General features: G+C 38.6%; 1 protein-coding gene across 3 annotated transcripts in view; it reads left to right on the top strand.

Moving 5' to 3' along the window:
* The window catches only part of Trip11 (thyroid hormone receptor interactor 11), a 75210-nt gene that overhangs the window by 18946 nt on the left and 32287 nt on the right, over nt 1-23977 (top strand). For 2 of the 3 annotated variants that reach the window (XM_028777263.1, XM_028777262.1), the window contains exons 7-14: nt 270-614; nt 3349-3389; nt 4326-4412; nt 7056-7268; nt 8009-11029; nt 14722-14862; nt 15498-15691; nt 22612-22775. In XM_028777263.1, the coding sequence (XP_028633096.1) occupies nt 270-614; nt 3349-3389; nt 4326-4412; nt 7056-7268; nt 8009-11029; nt 14722-14862; nt 15498-15691; nt 22612-22775 (4206 nt within the window). The remainder of the gene's footprint in view (nt 1-269; nt 615-3348; nt 3390-4325; nt 4413-7055; nt 7269-8008; nt 11030-14721; nt 14863-15497; nt 15692-22611; nt 22776-23977) is intronic. The other variant, XM_028777264.1, reaches the window with a different exon arrangement.

Genomic DNA, 23977 nt, shown 5'->3' with positions numbered 1-23977 from the left:
AGAGAGAGAGAGAGAGAGAGAGAGAGAGAGAGAGAGAGAGAGAGAGACACAGAGACAGAGACAGAGAGATTTTTCACCTTGTTTTAAACTTAAATATATAGACTTTTTTAGTTCAAATGAAATATTTGACTTCTTATTTATTTAAAATTATAATAATTAAACTTTTTAAGTAGTCCAGGTTCTAAACTCTCTTAAGTCTATATTGTATATAGCAAGCAATTTATTTTTGGAACTTGATATTTGACTGCTGTTGTTTTTTAATGTTTTAGGTGGCTCAGGAGTTACGGTAACTGATCACTCTAAAGTGTATGAGATGCAAAACACTATTCAGATCTTACAGATGGAAAAAGTAGAATCTACCAAAAAAATCGAAGACCTTGAGACTAAAATAAAAGAGATACATAAAAGATTGTCTTCTGCAGAACATGACCGGGAAGTCTGGAAAAAAGAGCAGGAGCGGCTGGAAGTGGAAAAGAGACAGATGACTGAGCGGTGTGAGCGCTTGCAGCGGGAACACAGTGAACTCCAGCAGAGTGATGCTGGGACGGAGGAGAGGCTCCTCCCACAGAGCGCCTCAGTCGAAGAGGTCTTGAGATTACAGCAAGCTTTGACTGGTATAAAATGTTTGAAACTTATATTGGTGTTTCTTGGCACACTAGGTCTTTTTAGAGACAAGCACTTGAATAATTGCACTTTTTATGGAAATTAAGTTTATGGAAATGATTATGTAATTTGGGAAGAATTGTGGGGTTTGGATTCAGCACCAAATACTTGTCTTCTAATAAGGGGTAAGGATTAAGAGGATGTCTCTCGGCCTCCCTTCCTTATTCTCTTAGGTGTTTATAAAGAAGTTAGTGATTTAGAAAGCCGGTAGATTTCTGAGAAGAGTTGATGGGTATAGCAGTTGTTATTCATAGGCGTTGGTCTGTTTCTTTAATGTAGACAGAACTGAATACTGTCTGTAACTATTCAGAGCCCAGACTCTTCCATTATGGAATGTAACATTGCATCAGCAACAATGCGCTGTTACACTTTGAAGTGATCTGTAATAGAAGCCAGGGCTTGAGTGACAGGAGCCATAGAGAGTCTTTTGTTCTCCTGGCTCCAGCTGATTCTTAGTACCTTAAATGCTAGTACAAAAAACTGAGTATTAAAGGAAGTAGACAAAGCACCAGTATTAACTGATAGCAGGAAAATAGTGGGAGGGAGCTCCTCAGCTGAAAAGATGCATTTTATTGTGCATTTTGTCCCCTTTAGTATAAGCTCTGTATGAACTCATTCATTCCTGATCTGAAAGTGCCCAGTTCTCTGTGCTTGTAAACACCCATATCTGTAGCCTACATGCCAGTCTATCATGGGCTCCTGGCCTGAATGGCCAAATCTATATATAACATGGATTTTCAGCCTAAAATTAAATTTAAAGTAAGATTATTTTCTCCTCTCCCTTCCTTGCATCCCTAACTCTAACCTTTGAGAAGCAGAATTCTAGAAGTCAACCATGTTCTGTAGTTTTTAGTTCCTTGATTTCTTTCTATGTGAGTGGAACTCAGGATTGCATCCCCGAGGACCAGGGTTTCTTAGATGCTTCAGCACTGGGAGCGGCCACTTGGGCAAAGGGAAGGCAGGTCAGTGGGGGGATCTGGAGCCCACGTTGCTCATTTATAAGTCTATTTTCTTATCATATTGAGTGAGCCCCTTGAGTTTGGTTAACAGTAGAGCTACTCTCCTAGTCCTTCCCTCTTCTCCCATGTCCATAACCATGGAATTACTTCAGTCAGGAAATAATTGCTTATTTGCCGAGTTCACTGTTACAGATCTCTTAATGAAGTAAGTAGAAAAATGGTTAACAACAAGAGAGTTGGCCTGGAGAGGTGGCTCAGTTGTTATAAGTGCTTGCTGAACAATTATAAGGACGAGGCTTTGGATCTCATCATCCAAATAGTGACCTGAGCATCCTGTGTGAACCTGCAACCTGAGCTCTGAGGTGTTGGAAACAGGAGGATTGCTGGCACCAGCCTGGCCTAGAAACATGAGTCTGAGTGCAGGAAGAGACCCTGCTTCAAAAGACTAGATAGGTGGAAAGTGACAGAGGAGGAAATACTAAACACCCTCTCTTGGCTTGTGAACAAGCATACGGATACACTCACACATGCAAATCACTCTTTAAAAAACAAGAAGGTTGGGTTAGGTAATAGTGGTATCTTCCTTGTAGGGATGGAGTAGTCGTGTGGGCTCTGTGAGTTACTAACATCGCAGACTTTCCTTTTGAACAGCATCTGTTCCCAAGTGAGTGTTAGAAAAGTATTGGCTGTTTATTCTCTGGTTTCTGTTTTTCTTCAGTCCGTCTTTTTATCTTTCTATTCTGCAGCTAGAATAAATTTTTAGAAATGCAAAACCAGCTAGTCCCCACTTTTATAGTACTTTATGGCTTTATGGGAACTTGAAGATGAAATCTGACCTGCATTATCTGGACATTATCTGGACAGTGTCCCTAGTTTTCCTTTGGCCAACTAATAGCACATCGGTTGACTCAGTGAAGGTCTTAGCTGCACCGAGGAAGAGGAGGAGGACCTGCGTTGCCTCTTGCTTTGTTCCCACCTAGTCTGGACTAGATGCTTGCCCTTTTTGTCCTCATAATGGTCATGCGTGCCATTTCACACTGTATGCAATTATTGTTGTTTCTGTCACAATTCTATTCTGAGGTATAAGCTCATAGTGAGCAGGAAGTGAAGGTTTCTCTCCTTTTGTCTAACACTGGCTTTGTCATCAACGCTCAACTGTCTTGGAATGAGTGGTAAATTGATTGCTTCAGCCGCTCTCGTGTTATCCTGTCTCTGGGCTCCTCTTCCAGAACGTTTGCTCTCTATGGATCTGTATGTAGTATATGTATTACTAAGTCACTGTATCGAAAGTGATTAGATACTTACACTGTTAGGGTGTACGTTTTTATTTATTGCTTTTCAAGGTCGTCTTTTTGGTTGATTGGTTTTTTGTTTTGTTTTAAATAATAATCGTAGACCTTACACTATTCAATCTAATGGGTTGTATTTTGAAACATAGTTGATACTATTTTTATCAGGACAGTAAATTAATGCCTCATCCAGAGCACAGTGATAATTCTTACACTTTCTTAAAGAATTGGATTTTTGCATGGTTTTAAGCTTATAACTTACTTGTTAAAGTCATAATAGAAATAGAAAATGGTAGAAGTGTTTTTTATTTTAAACTGTCAGCCTGCTTGCTAGTTGTGTCTATAAATATACTTCGTTTACTGCACCTCTGAGTTTAATGTGGGAGGCAATTATTCAAATATTCTAAGTAATGTTAGGTTCATTCATTGTTTTACAGATGCTGAAAATGAAATAATGAGACTAACTGGTTTAAACCAGGTAACTTCTTGTTACGGGAGAAAGTGCTGCTGGGCCTTGTTTTACTAAGAGATTGTTGATTTTTTGTGTTTGTTTATCTTTTGTTCTCTCACAAATTCATGTAAATTTAGCCTTGGGACTTTAGTAACCTTGTGCTTATTTACTAATAGCAGATTTTTGCATTATAAATTGATGTGTCTGCTATGTAATTGGTAAAGGTGTATTGTCGCAGTGGGATTTGACAGTGTAGACGGTAACCAGATACTAGTTTAGACAGTAACCAGATACTATAGCAGATGTTCCATAAAAAATGTAAAGGGGTTTTTTGTTTTATGTTTGTGTTCTTGTGTGTGTGTACACGTGTGGAGGTCAGGATAATTTTAGGAGTCTCTTCTTTCTTTCCAACTTTACATGGGTTCCTGCTCTCAAGCTAAGATTGCCAGGCTTACACAGCAGGTGTCTTTACTTGCTGAGTCATCTCACCAGCCCCTGTGTATTAGTGCAAATTACTTTGTAAACACACATTGGTTTGTTTTTGATTTTTTGATTTTGTTTTATTTTCTTGATTTTTTTGTTTGTTTTTTGTTTGTGTTTGTTTGTTTGTTTGTTTGTTTTTTTCGAGACAGGGTTTCTCTGTATAGCCCTGGCTGTCCTAGAGCTCACTCTGTAGACCAGGCTGGCCTCGACCTCAGAAATCTGCCTGCCTGGGGTCTCCTGAGTGCTGGGATTAAAGGTGTGAGCCACTATTGCCCTTTTTTTTTTTTTTTTTAATGTAATTAATACTCTATAAGAATGTCTAAAATGATGGACTGATTCTAAACTATCCAACTGAACTATTTCAATCTTTAGATGCTACTAAAGATATATTGAGTAGAATTGCACAATTATGTAACCAGATTGCTTTCTTGTAAATTGAAAATTCTGTTATCTGAAAATACTACTTTAATATTTTCATAGGATACCAATCTTGCCGAAGACAATCAGAAACTTCAAATATGTGTCCAAACTTTAGAAAAAGAGAAGTCTTTATTGAGTCAAGAAAAGGTAGGTGCTGTTAAGATGGGGTAGAATGAAAATGGTGTGTGTCATAGGTCACAGCTGAGGGTCAGTTTCTGTGAAAGTGAAATGTTTAGTGATAGAGTCCTCAGAACCAGTCTGAGCTCATTGATATGCTTGCCAAGCCAGGTTGGAGTAGCTGGGCAAGGTTCAGAGTATGAGCGGCTGGCCAGAGTGTGTGTGCAAACAGAAGTCAGCAGGCGTACAGATATGAGCAGAAAAGAAGTGGTTTCTGATGGCGTCCCTGCAGCAGCACCTACATAGGTAGGTAGAGAGCCGTCGTGGTAGGTAGGAATAAGAATATTGCTGAGCAATAATGAAGGGTAGTTTTGCTGTTAGAAATGGAATCTTTTGGTATATGTTAGTAGCAAAGATGGAATAGAGTGCTATGTTAAAACTGTTTGGTAGAAGCATTATGTTTGTGTCTCTGGGAATTTATTTCTTATCAATGGCAGATACTTTGATAGAGGCAGCTAGAAATTGAGTTAGAGACTAGAATTTGAACTCAGTTTAAATTTGAATCTTTAAAGTAAATACGTATTTATAGGTGAATGTATTCACTAATATATGCTGAAAACTTATGCCTTTGCTGCATGGTCTCTTTCCCAGAGACAGTCTGTGTTAAAAATTCCTAGAATACTTTTCCTGGATATATCAATACATGTCTGGCTTTGCATATATAGCCTTAAAAAATACCAGTGTCACCATGCTATATACACTGTTTTTATATCCCTAAACATTTTAGTTTCAGCTTCTTTTCACATCAGCATATACGCAGTATTCTCAGAGACATGATGGGCCTTTCAATTCTAAGTTGTTTGTAAACAGCCCTGGACATGGGGAGATTTTTCCTGCCATTTGTTCTGTCCATGGAGTGACAACAGTGACTCACTGTCTGTGTCTTTATTGCTGTGTATGTGCATCTTCTGGTTTTGTTCCCACTGAGTCCTGCTCTTTATTTAACTGACTCAAGAACACTTTGAGTTTGTAGACCTCTTCACATATGCTGAAGGCCTGCTGACTTTTCTTATAGTTTCAGTTTTCTGATAGCCGTTTCTCCTTTCTTGTGATGTTAGTAGTCATTGTAATGCTTCTCGGAATTGTGTTTGTTACCCACTTAGTAATGCCAGATGTATGTGTGCTCTTCTCATCAACCTGAAAACACTGATTTGTGGTTCTTCTAAATGGACAGGTAACTTTAGAAAGATTTAAGAAAATACGTTATTTTCTTTCTTTTTTACAATTTACATATTTTTCTTTTATGTGTGAGTGTTTTTGCCTGCATGTAGTTTTTTGTGCCACATGCATGTTTGGTGCTTATTGAGGCCAAAGAGATGAGATGCCTTGAGACTGCAGTTACAGGCTGTCGTGGTATTGGGAACCTAGCTTGAGTTCTCTATAAGAGCCAGGCCTCTTACCTGCTGAGCTATCTTTCCCTGTCATCCTCCTTTTTGTTACTGTTTTTTTTTTTTTTTTTGAGATAAGATCTCGCTCTGTATCTTAGACTGTCCTGTCCTGTTAAACACTCTATAGCCTCAGGCTGGTCTCAAAATTTTAGCAGTTCCCCCACCTAGCCCCATAAGTACTGGGGTCGCAGGCATGAGCTTCTGCCTCTGGCTCAGAATTATCATTTGGATTGGAAGGAAATGAGAAAGTTTAATAAAGATACTCTCATGCAGTTTTATAGACCTCTTTTGCATGAAATTATTAATTTTTTAAAAAGGAAATTGAGATTATTTCTTCAAAGTAGATCCCAGAAAAGTTCAATTTAAGATTGGAACAAAATTTATAACAGACGTAATTGTGGGAAAATGATGTTGAGTCATAGAACACTGTCTGATTTCTTAGGTTTTCAAGAAAAGCGTTATTACATAGTAGACTTTTTGTTTGTTTGTTTGGTTTTTTTTGGTTTTTCGAGACAGGGTTTCTCTGTATAGCCCGGGCTGTCCTGGAACTCACTCTATAGACCAGGCTAGCCTTGAACTCAGAAATCCGCCTGCCTCTGCCTCCCAAGTGCTGGGATCAAAGGCGTGCGCCACCACCGCCCGGCTACATAGTAGACTATTAATGCATGTGTAGGTCTGTGTTTAGTAATGTTATGTTTGTGAGAGGAGAACCTGGTCTACTTGCTCAGAAGGTAAAGGAAGCAGAGAGGTACATTCTTGAGTTAAGAGAAAGTTTTGTATTTTAGCAGAATCAAATCATTAGTAAGTTCCTTTAATGAGAAAGGATGCCTTTTATTTTCCTGATTATGTACTGATTTTTTTTCATTTTTGTTTAATCTGGCTAGGTATTAGAGAGTAGAAATAAATAGCTGGGAAGCTGGGGGCTTTTAATAAAATTGTGTGGTCAGCATGGGGATAAGGGTGATAGCCGTGGAATGGGCTTAAAGACTCTGACTGAGAATGGTCCTCTGCAAAGAAGGGGAGCTAGAAGGTGAACACAGTTGTAGAATGTTCTTCTTGGAGCTGTAAGTAAAACTACATGACTGGAGGCTGGGATATGGTTCCTGTTCAAAGGGTTTAAGAGAAATGGCTCGTGTATGTTTATTTATGTCGGTATGTTAAATCTTTTGGGGTCTTTTCTTGAATGATGGTATGTGCTGCTTTCTCTGTTCTTTTGTTCTTTAAGGAAGAACTTCAGATATCACTTTCCAAACTGAGCAGTGAATATGAAGTCATTAAAAGTACATCTACAAGGGACTTAGATTTGTTTTCTCAAGTACATGACTTAAAACATAATCTGGAGGCAAAGGAAAAAGAACTGAACCAGAGTATTCATGAAAATGAAATACTCATGGCTGAATTAGAAGAACTGGACAAGCAGAACCAAGAGGCTACTAAGGTAACAGTGTACTCCATATGATGAGGCCTGAGGGGAGCACTCCAATCGATTGTCTGGGTGCTGAACTATTAGACAGGGACAACATTTTGTGGTCTCATATTTTATTCATTTATGATCTAGTGAGAGACTTACCTTTTGTCTTTAAAGTGCTAGTTACTGCAGTATGTTTGTATTTGAAGCTATTCAACTTAGAATGTGAACAAGTTAGCATGGCTTTGTGAATGCTGTACATAGACAGGCAGCAGCTGTGGGCTACCATTTGTTGAAGCCTGCTCTCATGTTTCAAAGTTGGAAACGGGCTGGAGAGATGGCTCAGCGGTTAAGAGCACTGACTGCTCTTCCAGAGGTCCTGAGTTCAAATCCCAGCAACCACATGGTGGCTCACAACCATCTGTAATGATATCTGATGCCCTCTTCTGGTGTGTCTGAAGACAGCTACAGTGTACTCATAATAAATAAATAAATAAATAAATCTTTTAAAAAAAAAGTTGGAAACAGAATATGTATGATGTTTAAAAAAGCTAGAGTCTTTTTTGACTTTAGATTCTTACTCCTAAAATGATAAAATTGACTTTTTGTAAATTATTTTGTTAGACATGGTGGTATAGAAAGTTGTTTTTTAAGCAGATTAAAATTATCAGATTATTATTCTATTATATATGAAATTTTATAAAATTTGCATTAGACTCTAACATGAGAAAATATCACAAAGTTACTGTGTAAATTAATTTTTCTTTCAGCATGTGATTTTGATAAAAGATCAACTATCAAAACAACAAAGTGAAGGAGATAGTGTCATCAAGAAACTGAAGGAAGAGCTAGATGATGAAAGGCAGAGAACCCATAAACTTGAGGATGATAAAATGAATATTATTAAAGAGTTAAATGTACAGAAAGAAAAGCTAACTCACAGTGAACAGGCTCTTAGTGATTTACAGTTAACAAAGCAGAAGCTTGAAGATAAAGTAGAAGATTTAGAAGATCAGCTGAGTAAATCAGAGACAAATAATTTCAACATTCAGAAGGAGAACCATGAACTGCGGGAACACATCAGACAAAATGAAGAGGAGCTGTCCACAGTCAGGAGTGAGTTAACTCAGTCTCAGACCCAGGGCTCCAATAGTAACTTGAAGGATGACTTACTTAAAGAAAGGGAAACTGAAGTTCGAAACTTAAAGCAAAATCTTTCAGAAATAGAAAAGCTCAATGAACATTTAAAGCAAGTTGCTTGTGATCTCAGAACAGAAAATGAAAAGTTGGTTGTAGCGTGTGAAGATGTAAGAAATCAGTTGGAAGAATCTGTTGCTGGCAACAACCAAATTTCTCTGGAAAAAGCTGCCATACTGGAATGGGAAAAGGCACAGTTGGAAACAGAACTATGTAGAGCTGAAAAGAGGCTGTTGGAAGAAGAGAGGAAGAACAAGCAAACTGTTGAGGAACTGTCCAGCACACGCAGCCTGGATACCTCGGCCTTACAGCTAGAACAGGAGCGCTTAGTTCAACTCAATCAAGAAAAAGACTTTGAAATAGCAGAACTCAAAAAGAGTATTGAGCAAATGAATACTGATCATAAACAAACCAAGGAGACTTTGTCGTCTACTCTGGAAGAGCAGAAACAATTGACACAACTTGTAAACGAGAAAGAAGTTTGTATTGTGAAACTTAAAGAAAAAAGTTCAGAACTGCAGAAGGAATTAGACAAATGTGCTCAGACCTTAAGGAAAAATGAGACTTTAAGGCAGACCATAGAAGAAAAGGATAGAAGTCTTGGATCCATGAAAGAAGAGAACAATCACCTGCAGGAGGAGCTAGAGCGGCTTCGGGAGCAGCAGAGTCGGGTTGTGCCCGTGCCTGAGCCTAGAACCCTTGACAGCACCACAGAACTAGAATCTGAGCTGTCTCAGCTGCACATAATCAAGGATCATCTGGAAGAAGAAATTAAACATCACCAGAAGATGATTGAAGATCAAAACCAGGATAAGATGCAACTACTCCAGTCTCTACAGGAGCAGAAGAAGGAAATGGATGAGTTTAAATACCAGCATGAACAAATGAGTATCACACACACACGGTTCTTTTTAGAAAAAGATGAGGAAATTAAGAACTTGCAAAAAACAATTGAACAAATAAAAACCCAGTTGCATGAAGAAAGACAGGGAAGTCAAACAGAGAATTCTGATATTTTTCAAGAAACAAAAGTTCAGAGCCTTAATATAGAAAATGGAAGTGAAAAGCATGATCTGTCTAAAGCCGAAACGGAAAGGTTAGTGAAGGGGATAAAAGAGAGGGAGCTGGAGATAAAGCTTCTGAATGAAAAGAATATCTCTTTAACTAAACAGATCGACCAGCTATCCAAAGATGAGGTTGGCAAGCTCACTCAGATTATCCAGCAGAAAGACTTGGAAATACAAGCGCTTCATGCCAGGATTTCCTCAGCTTCCTACTCGCAGGATGTTGTGTACCTTCAACAGCAGCTGCATGCATATGCTATGGAAAGAGAGAAAGTAATGGTTGTTTTGAATGAGAAGACAAGGGAAAATAGCCAGCTAAAAACAGAATATCATAAGATGATCGATATTATTAGTGCCAAAGAAGCAGCCCTTATTAAGTTGCAAGATGAGAATAAGAAAATGTCCACTAGATTTGAAAGTAGTGGTCAAGATATGGCTAAAGAAACTATTCAGAATTTGTCCCGGATCATTCGAGAGAAGGACATTGAGATAGATGCGCTGAGTCAGAAGTGCCAGACCCTGCTGACGGTCTTGCAGACTTCTGGCACGGGTAGCGAGGCTGGAGGGGTTAACAGTAACCAGTTTGAGGAGCTCCTACAGGAGCGGGATAAACTGAAGCAGCAGGTGAAGAAAATGGAGGAGTGGAAACAGCAAGTGATGACCACCGTCCAGAACATGCAGCACGAGTCTGCCCAGCTCCAGGAAGAACTTCACCAACTTCAGGCACAAGTTTCAGTTGACAGTGATAACAATTCTAAATTGCAAGTGGACTACACAGGCCTGATCCAGAGCTATGAGCAGAATGAAACCAAACTTAAGAGCTTTGGGCAGGAGTTGGCACAAGTTCAGCATAGCATCGGGCAGCTTTGTACGACTAAGGACCTTCTCCTGGGAAAACTTGACACTATGTCACCCCAGCTCTCCTCTGGCTCGTCACTCACCGCTCAGGCAGCAGGCTCTCCCAGAGCCAGCCGGTCCTCGGGGCCCCATGAGTCCTCTCAGTTGCTTCAACAAGAAGTACATGATCTGAGAAAATCACTTGAGGAAAAGGATGCCACGATTAGAGCTCTCCAGGAAAACAATCACAGACTGTCTGACTCTGTTGCTGCTTCCTCGGAGGTAGAAAGAAAGGAACACGAGCAAACTGATTCAGAAATTAAGCAGCTAAAGGAGAAACAAGAGGTTTTACAAAACTTACTTAAGGAAAAAGACCTCTTAATCAAAGCCAAAAGTGACCAGCTACACTCTTCAAATGAAAACTTCACTAACAAAGTGAATGAAAACGAGCTTTTGAGGCAGGCAGTGACAAATTTGAAGGAGAGAATATTGATTTTAGAAATGGACATTTCTAAATTAAAAGGGGAAAATGAAAAAATAGTAGAAGCATCCAAGGGGAAGGAAACAGAATACCAGGCGTTACAAGAGACCAACATGAAATTTTCCATGATGTTACGAGAAAAAGAGTTTGAATGCCATTCGATGAGAGAAAAGGCGCTTGCTTTTGAGCAACTACTGAAAGAGAAAGAACAGGTATGTTTTGATGAAGTATGTAGAGCAATGCTGAGAAGGAGTCTTGAGTGTGTGTGTGTGTGTGTGTGTGTGTGTGTGTGTTTTTAATGCTGTTTCTAACAAGGACTAAGCTTATTCACTTGGTAATACTTATTTTAGAGTTTTCTGGTTGTGTGCAGTTCCCTCAGACATTTAGAAATTTCTCCCCTAAATTAATAGATATTTTCAAATTTTTTAGTAGTAGGTTAATTCTTCATAGTACAAAACAAAAGTTCAATATCAAGTACCATTTTCCCTATAAATAGAAGTGAATTATTAGAGTGTTTCTTAAGGAGACGGGAGAGACGAGCCCCAGGACCTCGCACACTAGGGAAACGCTCTACTCAGAAGCTGGTTCCTTGGCCCATCGGAGGGCAGTTTTGAAGTCATTTTAATTACATTTTAGGCATATTTCAGTAGGTTTTAGAAATGGCCAACATTTTAGAGATCCCTGTATGGAAGGACCATGAGCTGCAGTAAAAATACTTTACATTGTGACTTCTGTGTGCATATATTTGTATATGTATGAGAGAAATGGAAAAGTTTGAGAAACCCAAAATTATCTATGTAACCTGTGATAAACTATTAGAAAAAATATGCTCAGTGATCCATTAACTCTGCATAGCATTTATTTGTTTATTGTGTGTGTGTGGTCCTGGCACAGTGACCGTGTAGAAGTCAGAGAATACATTTAGAAGGTTGGTTTTCTTTCTCCACCACATGAGTTCCTCAGATCAAATTCAAGTCATTAGGCTTTGCTGCCTTTCCTCACTGAGCCATCTTGCTGCCTCTAAATGGACTCTATTGGGTCAATCCACAGTTTGAAAAGTGTTTGCAGTGAGTAGTTCCTTCGACAGAATAAACTCTGCAGATACCCTAGCCCCAGCTCTGCTGCTGATAGAAGTTTTTCCTCCTTTCGCAGCAGGTAATGTTGGGATGTTTTGGTCATATTGTGTCGTTTATTCACTGATAAAATGGAGGTGATAGCAGCTAACTGTAAAGTGTCAGTTCCTGTTGATGTGTTCACTGGCTTGTCTGCTCACCTCAGGCTCCTTTACTAAGCTTGCTTTAGGGCCTTTTAAACATACTCAGTGTAGTGAGACCTCTTGAAGATTTAGTATGATCTGTAAGTACTGTAGAATGTCTTTGGAATTACTTTTTAGTGTGAGTTCTGTCCTTTGGTAGAATACATTTGGAAAGGAGATGATAGGCAGGACAATGTCATGTTTGACCACAGTTGATGTTTTTCTGTTTTTGGTGGTGCTGGGGTTGAACCTAGTGCCTCATGCTTACCAGGGAGGCGGTGTGCCGCTGACTTAGGTCCCCAGTCCAGCACCTGCTTCTTGAGCATGTATGTGCTGCTAGGCACAGGATTCAAAATGGTTTGATCTCTTTTATGAGTTACGTTTTCCTGTAAGAGTTCTGGATTATCTGATCAAAAGGTATACTGTTTGGCCAGACATGGTTGTCCATGGAAACCTAGCACTCAGGAGATGGAGGCAGGAGGATTAGAAGTCAGCCTTGACAGAAGTTAATGGTATTAGCCTGTACCGGTTTATAATTGCTTTACAAGGTCTTAGAGCATGAACCTTCCCCCAGTGTTCTTTCACTGACAGTGGGTGTAGTACCTTATGGTTCTAAGAGCATTACTGGGAGGTGGGACAGATGTCTCTTGTACTTTTGTGCCTTTTAAAGTGCAGTTTTGGCATTTGGTGCCATTTCCTTCTGTTGTATCGATATCTATAGATCTAAATTATGCAGATTATATTGAAGATCTATATTAAGTATTTTTTTTATTACTTGACTATACTTAGTATAAGCTAAATAATTTTTTTTTAGGATTTTCTTTATGTAATTTAAAGGTACCTTTGTTTAACTTATACAGCTTGAGCAGCTTAAGTTGAAAATCAGAAATGGTCCAAAGTCCAAGACTTTTTGATGACCAACCTGATGACGTGCTCCTCACAGGGTTTATATGTTATTACCACCTCCCTCTTCTGAGTTATTCCCTTGTGTTAAAGATAAGTTAATTTTGTATGGTTACCTCATGTTAGCTTGTTCTCTTTATTTTGACTAGTTGTGAATTCTTATAATCATCTCTCCCCACTGCAGAAATAGCGTCTTTGATGAGGGTTGAAATTGATACTTATCTGTGGGTCTAAATAAGTTTTTAGAATGGGTTTAGAAGTTATGCTGTTTTAGTAAAGTGGGAATAGTGGGTTCTCTTTTAGGGTCTGTGACACCACTAGCCACATATACTTGGCTGAGTTTAGACTACCAGGAGTGGATCCCCCTTACTCAGCAGGCAGTAAGCCCTATTAGTAATCTGTCAGTTACTCCCAACATACAAGTGACACGCTGTGCCATTGGTGATGCCGTGACAGGCTGGTCCTTGTTGTCCATAGGCTTTGCAGATGAGTAGGACTGCTAACTGCTTTTCTCTCTGTGCCTCTTGTATCTACCTTTAGATACTGTGAGAACTTAGTGCTCAGGGAGATGGCTTCCAGGTCAGTTCTAGTCCAGTTCCTTCAAGCCCTATGTCCAGAGTGTGTGTGGTACCTTCAAGTTCTGGGAGGCAGCCCAGGGCAGTGTTGATTTTTTTTTTTTTTTTTTTTTTTTTTTGGTGGGGGGTCTCCTGGACTCTCCTTGCCAACAGCTCAGAGGAGCTTTCCAGTGCCTAGCACTAGAGCTTTATAGGATTGGTTGTGGCTCTTGTAGGGAGCATTGTCATCCCAAGTGGTATGACTTTATTTAAACTGTATGTATGTATGTATGTATGTATGTATGTATGTATGTATTGTTATGTAAACATAAAAAGGTTTTTCTATGGCTTTTTCAAATGCATTTAGTATTATTTATTTATCCTTCCTCCTTCCTCCTCTCTTCTTCTATGTTACTTTCTCAAATTAAAGTCCCCCCCCATATATTTCTTCCATTTTCCCCATGTCCTAATATTTTTAAATATTTCTTTCATTTTTCTGTCTTTTGTCTTTTGTTTTTAAAGTACTAGGGATTGAACTTAGGGCCTCCTCCCACATTCTAGGCAAGGCCTCCATCACTAAGCCAGTTTCCCAGTCCCCTTGTAAACTTTTTTTTGAGGGGGGGTGGGTTCTTGAGATAAAGCCTCATAACATAATTCTGGCTTGCCTAGAATTTACTGTGTCAACCACAATGGTCTTGAACTAGCCTCTGCTGGGATTAAAGGCGTGCACTTCCACACCTGGCTCCTTTTGAAACACTTTTAATGAATATTACTTTTAGCATAGCTTGGGTTCATAGACAAGCTGAAGAGGCTGTAGACCAGGCTGCCTCTGCCTCCTGAGTGCTGGGATTAAAGGCATGCATCACTACCACCTGGTCCCGTTTATCTTAGTGATTATCTTACAGATTCCAGCGGTTGTCACAGCTAACGAAGCAGCAGCGTTGCTGTAGGAGCTGACACTCCAGCTTGCTGGAGTTAGACAGGACTCATCACCTGTCCGTGCTACACGGTGCTCGGTAGTGTAGGACACCACACCATATGTAGGTGTCACATCTCTTCCATTGTCTCTCAGAGTGTCTTTGGATTTTGTTGACTTTGTTACTGCTAACTATATTTTAAAATTATTTAACGAAGAAAATGTCTTTTTGAAAATCTATTATTCTTTAAAGCTAAAGTTGTTTTTTTCCAAAAGGGCAAGGCTGGGGAGCTAAATCAACTTTTAAATGCAGTTAAATCAATGCAGGAGAAGACAGTTACATTTCAACAGGAAAGAGACCAAGTTATGTTGGCCCTGAAACAGAAGCAAATGGAAAACAGTACCCTGCAGAATGAGGTATACTTTGACGGTAATGGACAGTGACTCAAGCTATATGTTTAGTAACCATTAACTATGGCACATGTTCTTTTCTCTTCCTCTGATGTGCTATAGTAGGGTATTAATCTCCCTAGGGTACCTAGTTATCAGATGAGAAAACTATGATATGTACTTTCTGCATAAGAAAATTATTTCACCCATAAAGTATGAAAAGTAATGAGATTTACTAAAAAGGTACTCTGCTATAAGAGTCCAATATTTCTGTATAATTTCATTTCCTTTATAAGCCCACACAGATGAGACCTTGCAAAAGTAAAGCTTCATAGGAATCTTTATATAATTTGGGGAGAAGTTTTCCCTGTATAAATGTACTTTGCAGTGTGTGGCATTAGTATATTAATACATTATTATATAATACATAATGTAATTTATGTTAATAATTATGCTTGTTATAATTAAGTAAAACATGCTATATTCATATAATTAAAATATATTATGATAAAAAATAATTATATTTAAAATAAGAGCTATAATTAACAATTACAATAATATAGGTGCAATATACTAATACATTTACATAATATGGAAAAAATTGATGTTTTGTGGGGATTTGCATTCCATAGAAGGAAAGTAAAGAAAGCTCCTCTCCCTAGGTTCAACGCTTAAGGGATAAAGAAGCCCGGTTAAACCAGGAGCTACAGAGATTGCGCGACCACCTCTTAGAGTCAGAAGACTCTCATACCCGGGAAGCTTTGGCTGCAGAAGATAGAGAGGCTAAACTGAGGAAGAAGGTCTCAGTGTTGGAGGAAAAGCTAGTTTCATCCTCTAATGCAATGGAAAATGCAAGGTGAGTTTTTCTTTTTGCTGTGAACTTTAACTGGTCATTTGTTGAGCCTCATGCTCAGTAAACATTTTTCTTCTATTAGTTCATTTTTCACAAAAGTCATCGTCTCCATTTTACTGATGAAAAGTCTTAGGGTGAAGTGGTGTAAAAACTTGCTCCCGGCACACAGTGTGGGTCTCATGAGGATCTAGCACTCAAACTTCCTGCCACTTTACCCATCTTAGATACTGTCATTTGCCATTTTAGGGGAATGGTCCTGAAAATACTGGCAGGTTGTATTGGCTCTGTCCAGTTCCCCAAGAGGTTATTTAATTCCTAAGGTCTTACTTTTCAGCAGGCAAAGCTGATGGCATATGAATGTTGGACATGAAAGTGTGTAGGCAGCGGTAGGTCAGAGCCATAGATCAGCTGGAGGAGCCACACTGTGGCTTATTAGAAGCTTTCCATGACTCCCTTCTTAAGTATTTACATTTTTCTTTTTCCTCAGCGTAAAGATTTGATATTTAGTGCTTGGTTTTGTTTTTGTGACAGGGTCTCACTAACTCACACTTGTTTCAAACTTGAGCTCTCTTGCCTCTGCTTCCCAAATGCTAGGATTACTGTCATACCATGCTGCACCCTACAAGAATATTACATTTTAGAAAAATCACAGAAGCGAAAAAGACCTAAAGCAGAGCTCCATTCATCCAAGATTCTTTGTACTAGTTTATGCCTTTTTATTTGTATGTATATATTCTGTCTCTTTAAGAGCAAAAATGAGATCATTTTATTACTACTGTTTTGTGACCTTTTTTACTGCTACGTAGTGTGTCATTTTACAGTGAGTCATATATTTCTTCAACAATAGTTTGTGACATCATAGCACAGCATTAATCTACTTACTCATTTATTACTGGACATTGCTGTTTGTAGCCTATATGTGTCATGTGCATGCAGCACATTGGTTCCCCTGGAGCTGGACTTAGTTGTGAGCTGCCTGATGTGGCTACTGGCAGTCACACTCAGGTCTTCTTAATCACTGAGCCATCTCTCTAGCCCTGGAGTGTTTTACTTTTGAGTATTACTAAGAACAATGTTGTGAAACCTGAAAATACACTTTTTGTGTTGAAGTTAGAATATTTCCTAAGTGTAAATATTGAGAAATGGAACTTGTAGGTCAAGAGCATTTTAAATCTTTGGAGAATGTGTTGTTAAGTCAACTTTTAGAAAATTGTGTTCATTTATATTTCCAAGTGTAGTTACATTTCCCCTCTTTTACTGTGTTCAGTGCTGGGAGTGATATGAGGAGACAGTAGATAGTTCTGTCTTCAAAGAGCATATAAGTAGAGCGAGCACTAAAAGTAAGTCCCTCCCTATATACATGATCGATTATTGTGCTTTCTGATTTAGATGGAAAAACTTGTTTAATATGGAAGTTAGAAATTAGAGTGGTCATTTGTACATAAGTAGAAATGCCAGAATAACCTCTGGCTGTAACAAAAGTTACTAAAATCCTATTTTTCAGCTTTCAGGCCTGTTATTTTTTCTTTCTTTCTTTCTTTTTTTTTAAATTGGATATTGTATTTATTTACATTTTAGATGTCATCCCTTTTCCCCATTTTACTCCCCCCAAGAAACTCCCTATCCCATCCCCCTTCCTCTTTTTTGTTTTTATACCATTTTAATTACATGCAAGTATTAAGGTCAGTTCTAGGTTGAGGAACTAGCAATACAATAGAACAAGCAAGACAATAAACACAGATAATCAAAGAACAAGCAAGGCAATAAACAAAATTCCATGAACACTCCCGTGATCAATATTTCTAAGGGCTTATCAAGATGACCAAAATATCTGAGCTTACTTCTCTGTCCTAGCCTAAGATTTAAATTCCTTCCTGAAATTACTTCTTTGTTCTAGCCTAATGTCAGATTCCTGCCTGAAGCCCACTTCTTGTCCTTGGCCCATATTAGATTCTTGCCGAGCAGCCCCAAAAGCTCTCTGCCTCTCCCCCTTTTTTATTTCATAAAGAACAATGAGCCTGTCTTAGGTCATTCTGACAAGAATGCCTTCCTTACCCATCATGGAATATGCATTATCCAAAGCAATGCAGTTCTGTCTTAGGTTGGTAAGGTTCTGTGCAGAATCTTACCCATCCTTGGCTTGCCAGCCTGTTAAATTAATAACTCTGTCTGGGGGTCCACTTTCAGTTTCAAGTGATGTACTTTGGCTGCCAACATGTTGATGTTGTTAAAGACAAGCTTTAATATCATGGGCAGGAATAAAAATATTCCCAGGACAAAAAGGGAAAACATGATCAAGCTATATATGCCATTCTTGAAGCTTGACCAAATGGAAATACTGGCCTCAGGCCATGGGTAATTTTATCAGTAGCATCTGCTGCATCAACGCTCAGCAGACCACCATTCTTTAAATTCAGGCATGAGCCGGGCAGTGGTGGTGCACGCCTTTAATCCCAGCACTTGGGAGGCAGAGGCAGGCAGATGTCTGAGTTCGAGGCCAGCCTGGTCTACAGAGTGAGTTCCAGGACAGCCAGGGCTACACAGAGAAACCCTATCTTGAAAAACCAAAAAATAAAAAATAAAAAATAAATATTAATTAATTAATTAATTCAGGGATGGTTCAATATATGGAAATCCATCAACATAATCCACTATATAAACAAACTCAAATAAAAAAGCCAGATGATCATCTCACTAGATGCTGAGAAAGCATTTGACAAAATTCAACACCCCTTCATGGTAAAAGTCTTAGAAAGATCAGAAATTTAAGGTCCATAGCTAAACATAGTAAAAGCAATATACAGCAAACCAGTAGCCAACATCAAACTAAATGGAGAGAAGCAACCCCAGTAAAATCGGAGACTAGACAAGGCTGTCCACTCTCTCCCTACCTATTCAATATAGTACTTGAAGCCCTAGCCAGAGCAATTAAACAACAAAGAAGGTCAAACGGATACAAATAGGAAAGGAAGAAGTCAAAATATCACTATTTGCAGATGATATGATAGTATACTTAAGTGACCCCAAAAATTCCACCAAAGAACTCATAAATCTAACAAACAATTTCAGCAAAGTGGCTGGATATAAAATTAACTCAAACAAGTCAGTAGCCTTCCTCTACTCAAAGGATAAACAGGCTGAGAAAGAAATTAGGGAAACGACACCCTTCACAATAGTCACAAATAATATAAAATACCTTGGTGTGACTCTAACAAAGCAAGTGAAAGATCTGTATGACAAGAACTTCAAATCTCTGAAGGAAGAAATCAAAGAAGGTCTCAGAAAATGGAAAGATCTCCCATGCTCATGGATTGGTGGGATTAATATAATAAAAATGGCCATCTTGCTAAAAGTCATCTATAGATTCAATGCAATCCCATCAAAATTCCAACTCAATTCTTCACAGAGTTAGAAAGAGTAATTTGGAACTTCATTTGGAATAACAAAAAAACAGGTTAGCAAAAACTATAAAATAATAATAAAAGAACTTTTGAGGGAGTCACTATTCCTGACCTCAAGCTGTACTACAGAGCAGTAGTGATAAAAACTGCATGATATTGGTACAGAGGCAGGCAGGAAGATCAATGGAATAGAATTGAAGACCCAGAAATGAACCCACACACCTATGGTTACTTGATCTTTGACAAAGGAGCTAAAACCATCCAGTGGGAAAAAGACAGCATTTTCAACAAATGGTGCTGGTTCAAATGGAGGTCAGCATTTGGAAGAATGCAAATCAATCCATTCTTAACTCTTTGTACAAGACCAAGTGGATCAAGGACCTCCACATAAAACCAGATACACTGAAACTAATAGAAGAGAAAGTGGAGAAGAGCCTCGAACACATGGGCACAGAGGAAAAGTTCCTGAGCAGAACACCAATCAATGGCTTATGCTCTAAGATCAAGAATTGGCAACTGGGACCTCATAAAATTGCAAAGCTTCTGTAAGGCAAAAGATACAGTCAATAGGACAAAGTGGCAACCAACAAATTAGGAAAAGATCTTTACCAATCCTACATTCAATAGAGGGCTAATATCCAAAATACACGAAGAACTCAAGAAATTAGACTCCAGACAATCAAAAAATCCTATTAAAAAAAGATGAGGTATAGAGCTCGAAAAAGAATTTTCAACTGAGGAATATCAAATGGCCAAGAAGCACCTAAAGAAATGTTCAACATCTTTAGTCATCAGAGAAATGCAAATCAAAATGACACTGAGATTTCACCTCACACCAGTCAGAATGGCTAAGATCAAAAACTCAGGTGATAGTAGATGCTGGTGAGGATGTGGAGAAAGAGGAACATTCTTCCATTGTTGGTGGGATTGCAAGATGGTGTAACCACTCTGGAAATCAGTCTGGTGGTCCCTCAGAAAATTGGACATAGAATTACCTGAGGATCCAGCTATACTACTCCTGGGCATATGCCCAGAAGATGCTCCAACATATAACAAGGACACATGCCTATTATTTTTTCTAATACCTTTAGTCTCTATCCATTTTATTTGCCATTCAGTGTAAACTTTCAAGATAAGCATCTTCGCTGGGCAGTGGTGGCGCATGCCTTTAATCCCAGCACTTGGGAGGCAGAGGCAGGCAGATTTCTGAGTTCGAGGCCAGCCTGGTCTACGGAGTGAGTTCCAGGACAGCCAGGGCTATACAGAGAAACCCTGTCTCGAAAAACAAAAACAAAAACAAAAACAAAAACAAAAAAAAGCATCTTCAAGTAGAGATCTGGTCTTATCTGACCAGTCTGTATCACTCAGTTCCCCAAATATTATTTTCCTGTTTCTTTTTTCCCTTTTTTTTTCCTCATGTTCTGACCAAAGGATGGACCTGTCTCTCTTAAGAGATTTTCTATGACTTTCACCTATTTTTCCAATTCTGTCTTCTTCATAGAGCATTATTTAGTACGCTAGCCCTTTGTCTAAAACCAAACCCTGCTGGAATGTCTTTTTTTCTGATCCTGTACAATGCTTTGAGTCTTTGATGGTCCTTGTATTTACATTTAATCGATAGGCAATAGTCGCATGTCTTAACCTGTCCTATCAACAAAACAAAACAAAGCACACAAGTTCTCTTGTGTCTAGAAATGATTCTGTTGAACTTCTATCCTTCCCACAATATAGATTAAACATAGATTAATAGACAGTAAATTTTTGTCACATGAGGAAATCCAGTCTATAAGTCACATTATGGCTTTGTAAGTATTTAAAAACTCATTTATCCTTGCAATCGTGCTTTGAATTGCTAACCATTTCAAGTTGAATGAAAATCCAGGGACATTTGGGGACCGTTTAGGTGTTAGTTTAAGTTTATCTCTCTTCCCACAAGAGGGTGCTGGTGGGTAAAATATCTTCCAAGTGAGAGTTGCTTTTAATTGGCGTACTCTTGAGTAAGGGTTTAATGGGCTATTAAATATTCATAAAGACCATTGTGGTATTCTAAAATAATTCTCATTCAGCAAAGACATACTCCAAAGATACGATAAAAGCCAGGTCAGGTATGGTAGTGCATGCCTTTAATCCCAGTACTTTCCAGGCATGTAGAGTTTGAGGCCAGCCTGGTCTACTTAGTGAGCTAGAGCCCATCCAAAGACTACATAATGAGACCATACCTCAAAAGTAACAAAGACAAATAAATAAATCAATTAATTTTTAAAAAGATATAAGTCAGAATAGGTGCTGTGATGAGTAGTGTTGCCAGCCTGACAGGATTGATTATCTTCTAGGTAGGTATCAGGCCTGTGGGCATGCCAGGGAAATTATGCAGAGAGAGTTATTGAGGTGGGAAGACATATCTTCTGTGGACAGCATGTTTCTGTGGTCTGGGGTTCTGGGCCGAGTAAAAAGGGAGAAGCAAGCTAAACATAATCATTATTGCTGTCTGCTTCTTGACTGTGGATGCGTCTGCCCAGCAGCCTACACAGACTCTTGCCTCCATGACTTATCTGCTATGTCGGACTGTATCCTCAAACTGTGAGCCAAATAAGCTCTCTTAAGTTGCTTCTTGTCATGTATTTGGTCATAGTAATGAGAAAAGCAACAAATGCAGTTGCTGTATAAGTAAGTCTCTTAGGGACCTCTGGGTTTGTATTTGGAGAAGTGACAGGGCTTCTGTTTGTCATGTAGACAGAAGAAAGTTAAAAGAAAACGATAAACAATCAGAACAACTTGTCAGCGGATGGTCTTTGGGAAGTTACAGGTTCACCATGACTGCATGTGTGAGGTGTGAAAAGGTGTCATTAGACGCCATTGCTTATTAGAACTGAAGCTGACAAAATGATGTGAAAGTCCCTACAGATTTGAATCTATGATCAATTATACTGTGTAATTTAAGCCTAGAAACTTGAAAGTTGCAAGCTACTTACAATTTTTTTTTGCTGTAATTTCTTATTTAGCCTAATTTTTAATCTTTAAAAGGATTAAAAATTGTCTGTTGAGAGTCAAATTCACAGGATGATTGACAGAAACAGATCAGAGTGACTCTTGCAAGTTTTTTTTTTTGTGAATTAACTTGATTTAGCATACTCAATGTAGGGAGGAAGATCAAACTGGAGAAGTGGAATTTCAGTTTCTGAAACTAGACAGAGCTCTGGGGATGGATGGATGGATAGAGGGCTGAATGCTGGGTGGTGGTGGCGGCGGTACTTATATAGCAGTGTAAATGGCCGTAATGTCTCCAAACTGTGCGCTTGATAGTGAATATGCAGCAGATGTGAGGTTCCACCCCAGTTTTAAAAATTCACAGAAGTGTTTGTCTTGCTACATTTGCACTAAAATACCTTGCAGTCTAACCAGAATTTAATGCATTAAGATGTAAGGAAAACATTTTATATTATATTTTATATTTTGTTGTTATATTTATTGTTAAATTATTTAAATAGATGAAGCAGTTTGCCTTTCTTTGTTTGTTTGAAGTCACCAAGCCAGTGTGCAAGTAGAGTCTTTGCAAGAGCAGCTGAACATGGTCTCCAAGCAGAGAGATGAGACGGCGCTGCAGCTCTCCGTCTCTCAGGAGCAAGTAAAGCAGTATGCTATGTCACTAGCCAACCTGCAGATGGTTCTCGAACACTTCCAACAAGGTGAGCTACTTGCATGCTTGTTGTCTTAGTAAAGAAACATTGTAGTTATGGTAGTTTGGCCTTATTTGAATATGAAGTTAGGCGTAGGAAATCCATAAATGGTTATTGACTTATTAAGAGGAAAGTTAAGTCAGTTAACCACCAAGTTAATTCATTCTTCTTTTATGATTACATCTATCATAATTTTTAAAGTTTTAGTATCTTATCACTAATTGCAATGAAGTTTAGGAGTTAGAAAAGAAACCCAATGTAGGAGGAGACTCAAGTGGCACAGGAGGATGCACAGGGCTGTTGAGATGGCTCAGGGAGTAGGTGCTTGCTGCTAAGCTTGAAGACCTGAGTTTGATTCCCCAGGACTTTGTAGCGGAAGGAGAGAAGCCATTCTTACAAGTTCTTCTCTGACCTCCACATGCACAGTGGTCTGAATGTGTGCAGACATACACAGGAAGTAAATAAATAAACATTTATTAAGTGGCCTGGTGTGGTGCCACACAACTTTAGTACCCACACTAGGGTAACAGCCAGACAGGTTTCTGTGAGTTCTAAACAAGCCTAGTCTACATAGAGAGTTTAGGACAGCCAGGGCTACATAGAGAGACCCTGTCTTAAAAATCTCAAAAAACAAAAATGAAAGAAAAAAATTTAAAAGAAGAGCATACAAAGAAGAGATGACACACATATAGAAAGGCTTGTTAGATTTTTGAATTGAAAAGTAGCCCCTTTAAGTATTAATCATCATAATTACTGTCCTTTGATATGTCAGCTTGTTCTTAACTGTTCATTTGTATTTGAGGTAGCTACAAGTAGAAAATACTATTTTAGAGACAGACTAATGGAGACTAGAATGTTTTTATGCTAAGAACTAAGTATCATCTCTGGTTTACTGCTTTAGTTCACTGACCCATCAGTTTGTTGATCCAGTACATCTAGTTAACTGTTAATTAGGCTAACTGCTAGTTTGATGGGGAGGATACAGTAGAGGATATTTTTGTACATAATAAAACTTTAATTTGTACTTATGTGATCCTTTAGGGCTACACTTTTAATTGAAATCTTTAAATATACTATTCCTTACATCTTGCCAGATGTGGTAGTCTACACCTTTAATCCTAGCACTCAGGAGACAAAGGCAGGTGACTTTTGAGTTACACAGATCCAGGCAGGGGTACATAGTGGGACAAAACAAAAACAAAAACAAAAAA

The sequence above is a fragment of the Grammomys surdaster genome, unplaced genomic scaffold (genome assembly GCF_004785775.1).
Source record: "Grammomys surdaster isolate TR1022 unplaced genomic scaffold, NIH_TR_1.0 279, whole genome shotgun sequence".
Classification (NCBI taxonomy): domain Eukaryota; kingdom Metazoa; phylum Chordata; class Mammalia; order Rodentia; family Muridae; genus Grammomys; species Grammomys surdaster.
This window is presented reverse-complemented; position numbering and strand designations above follow the sequence as displayed.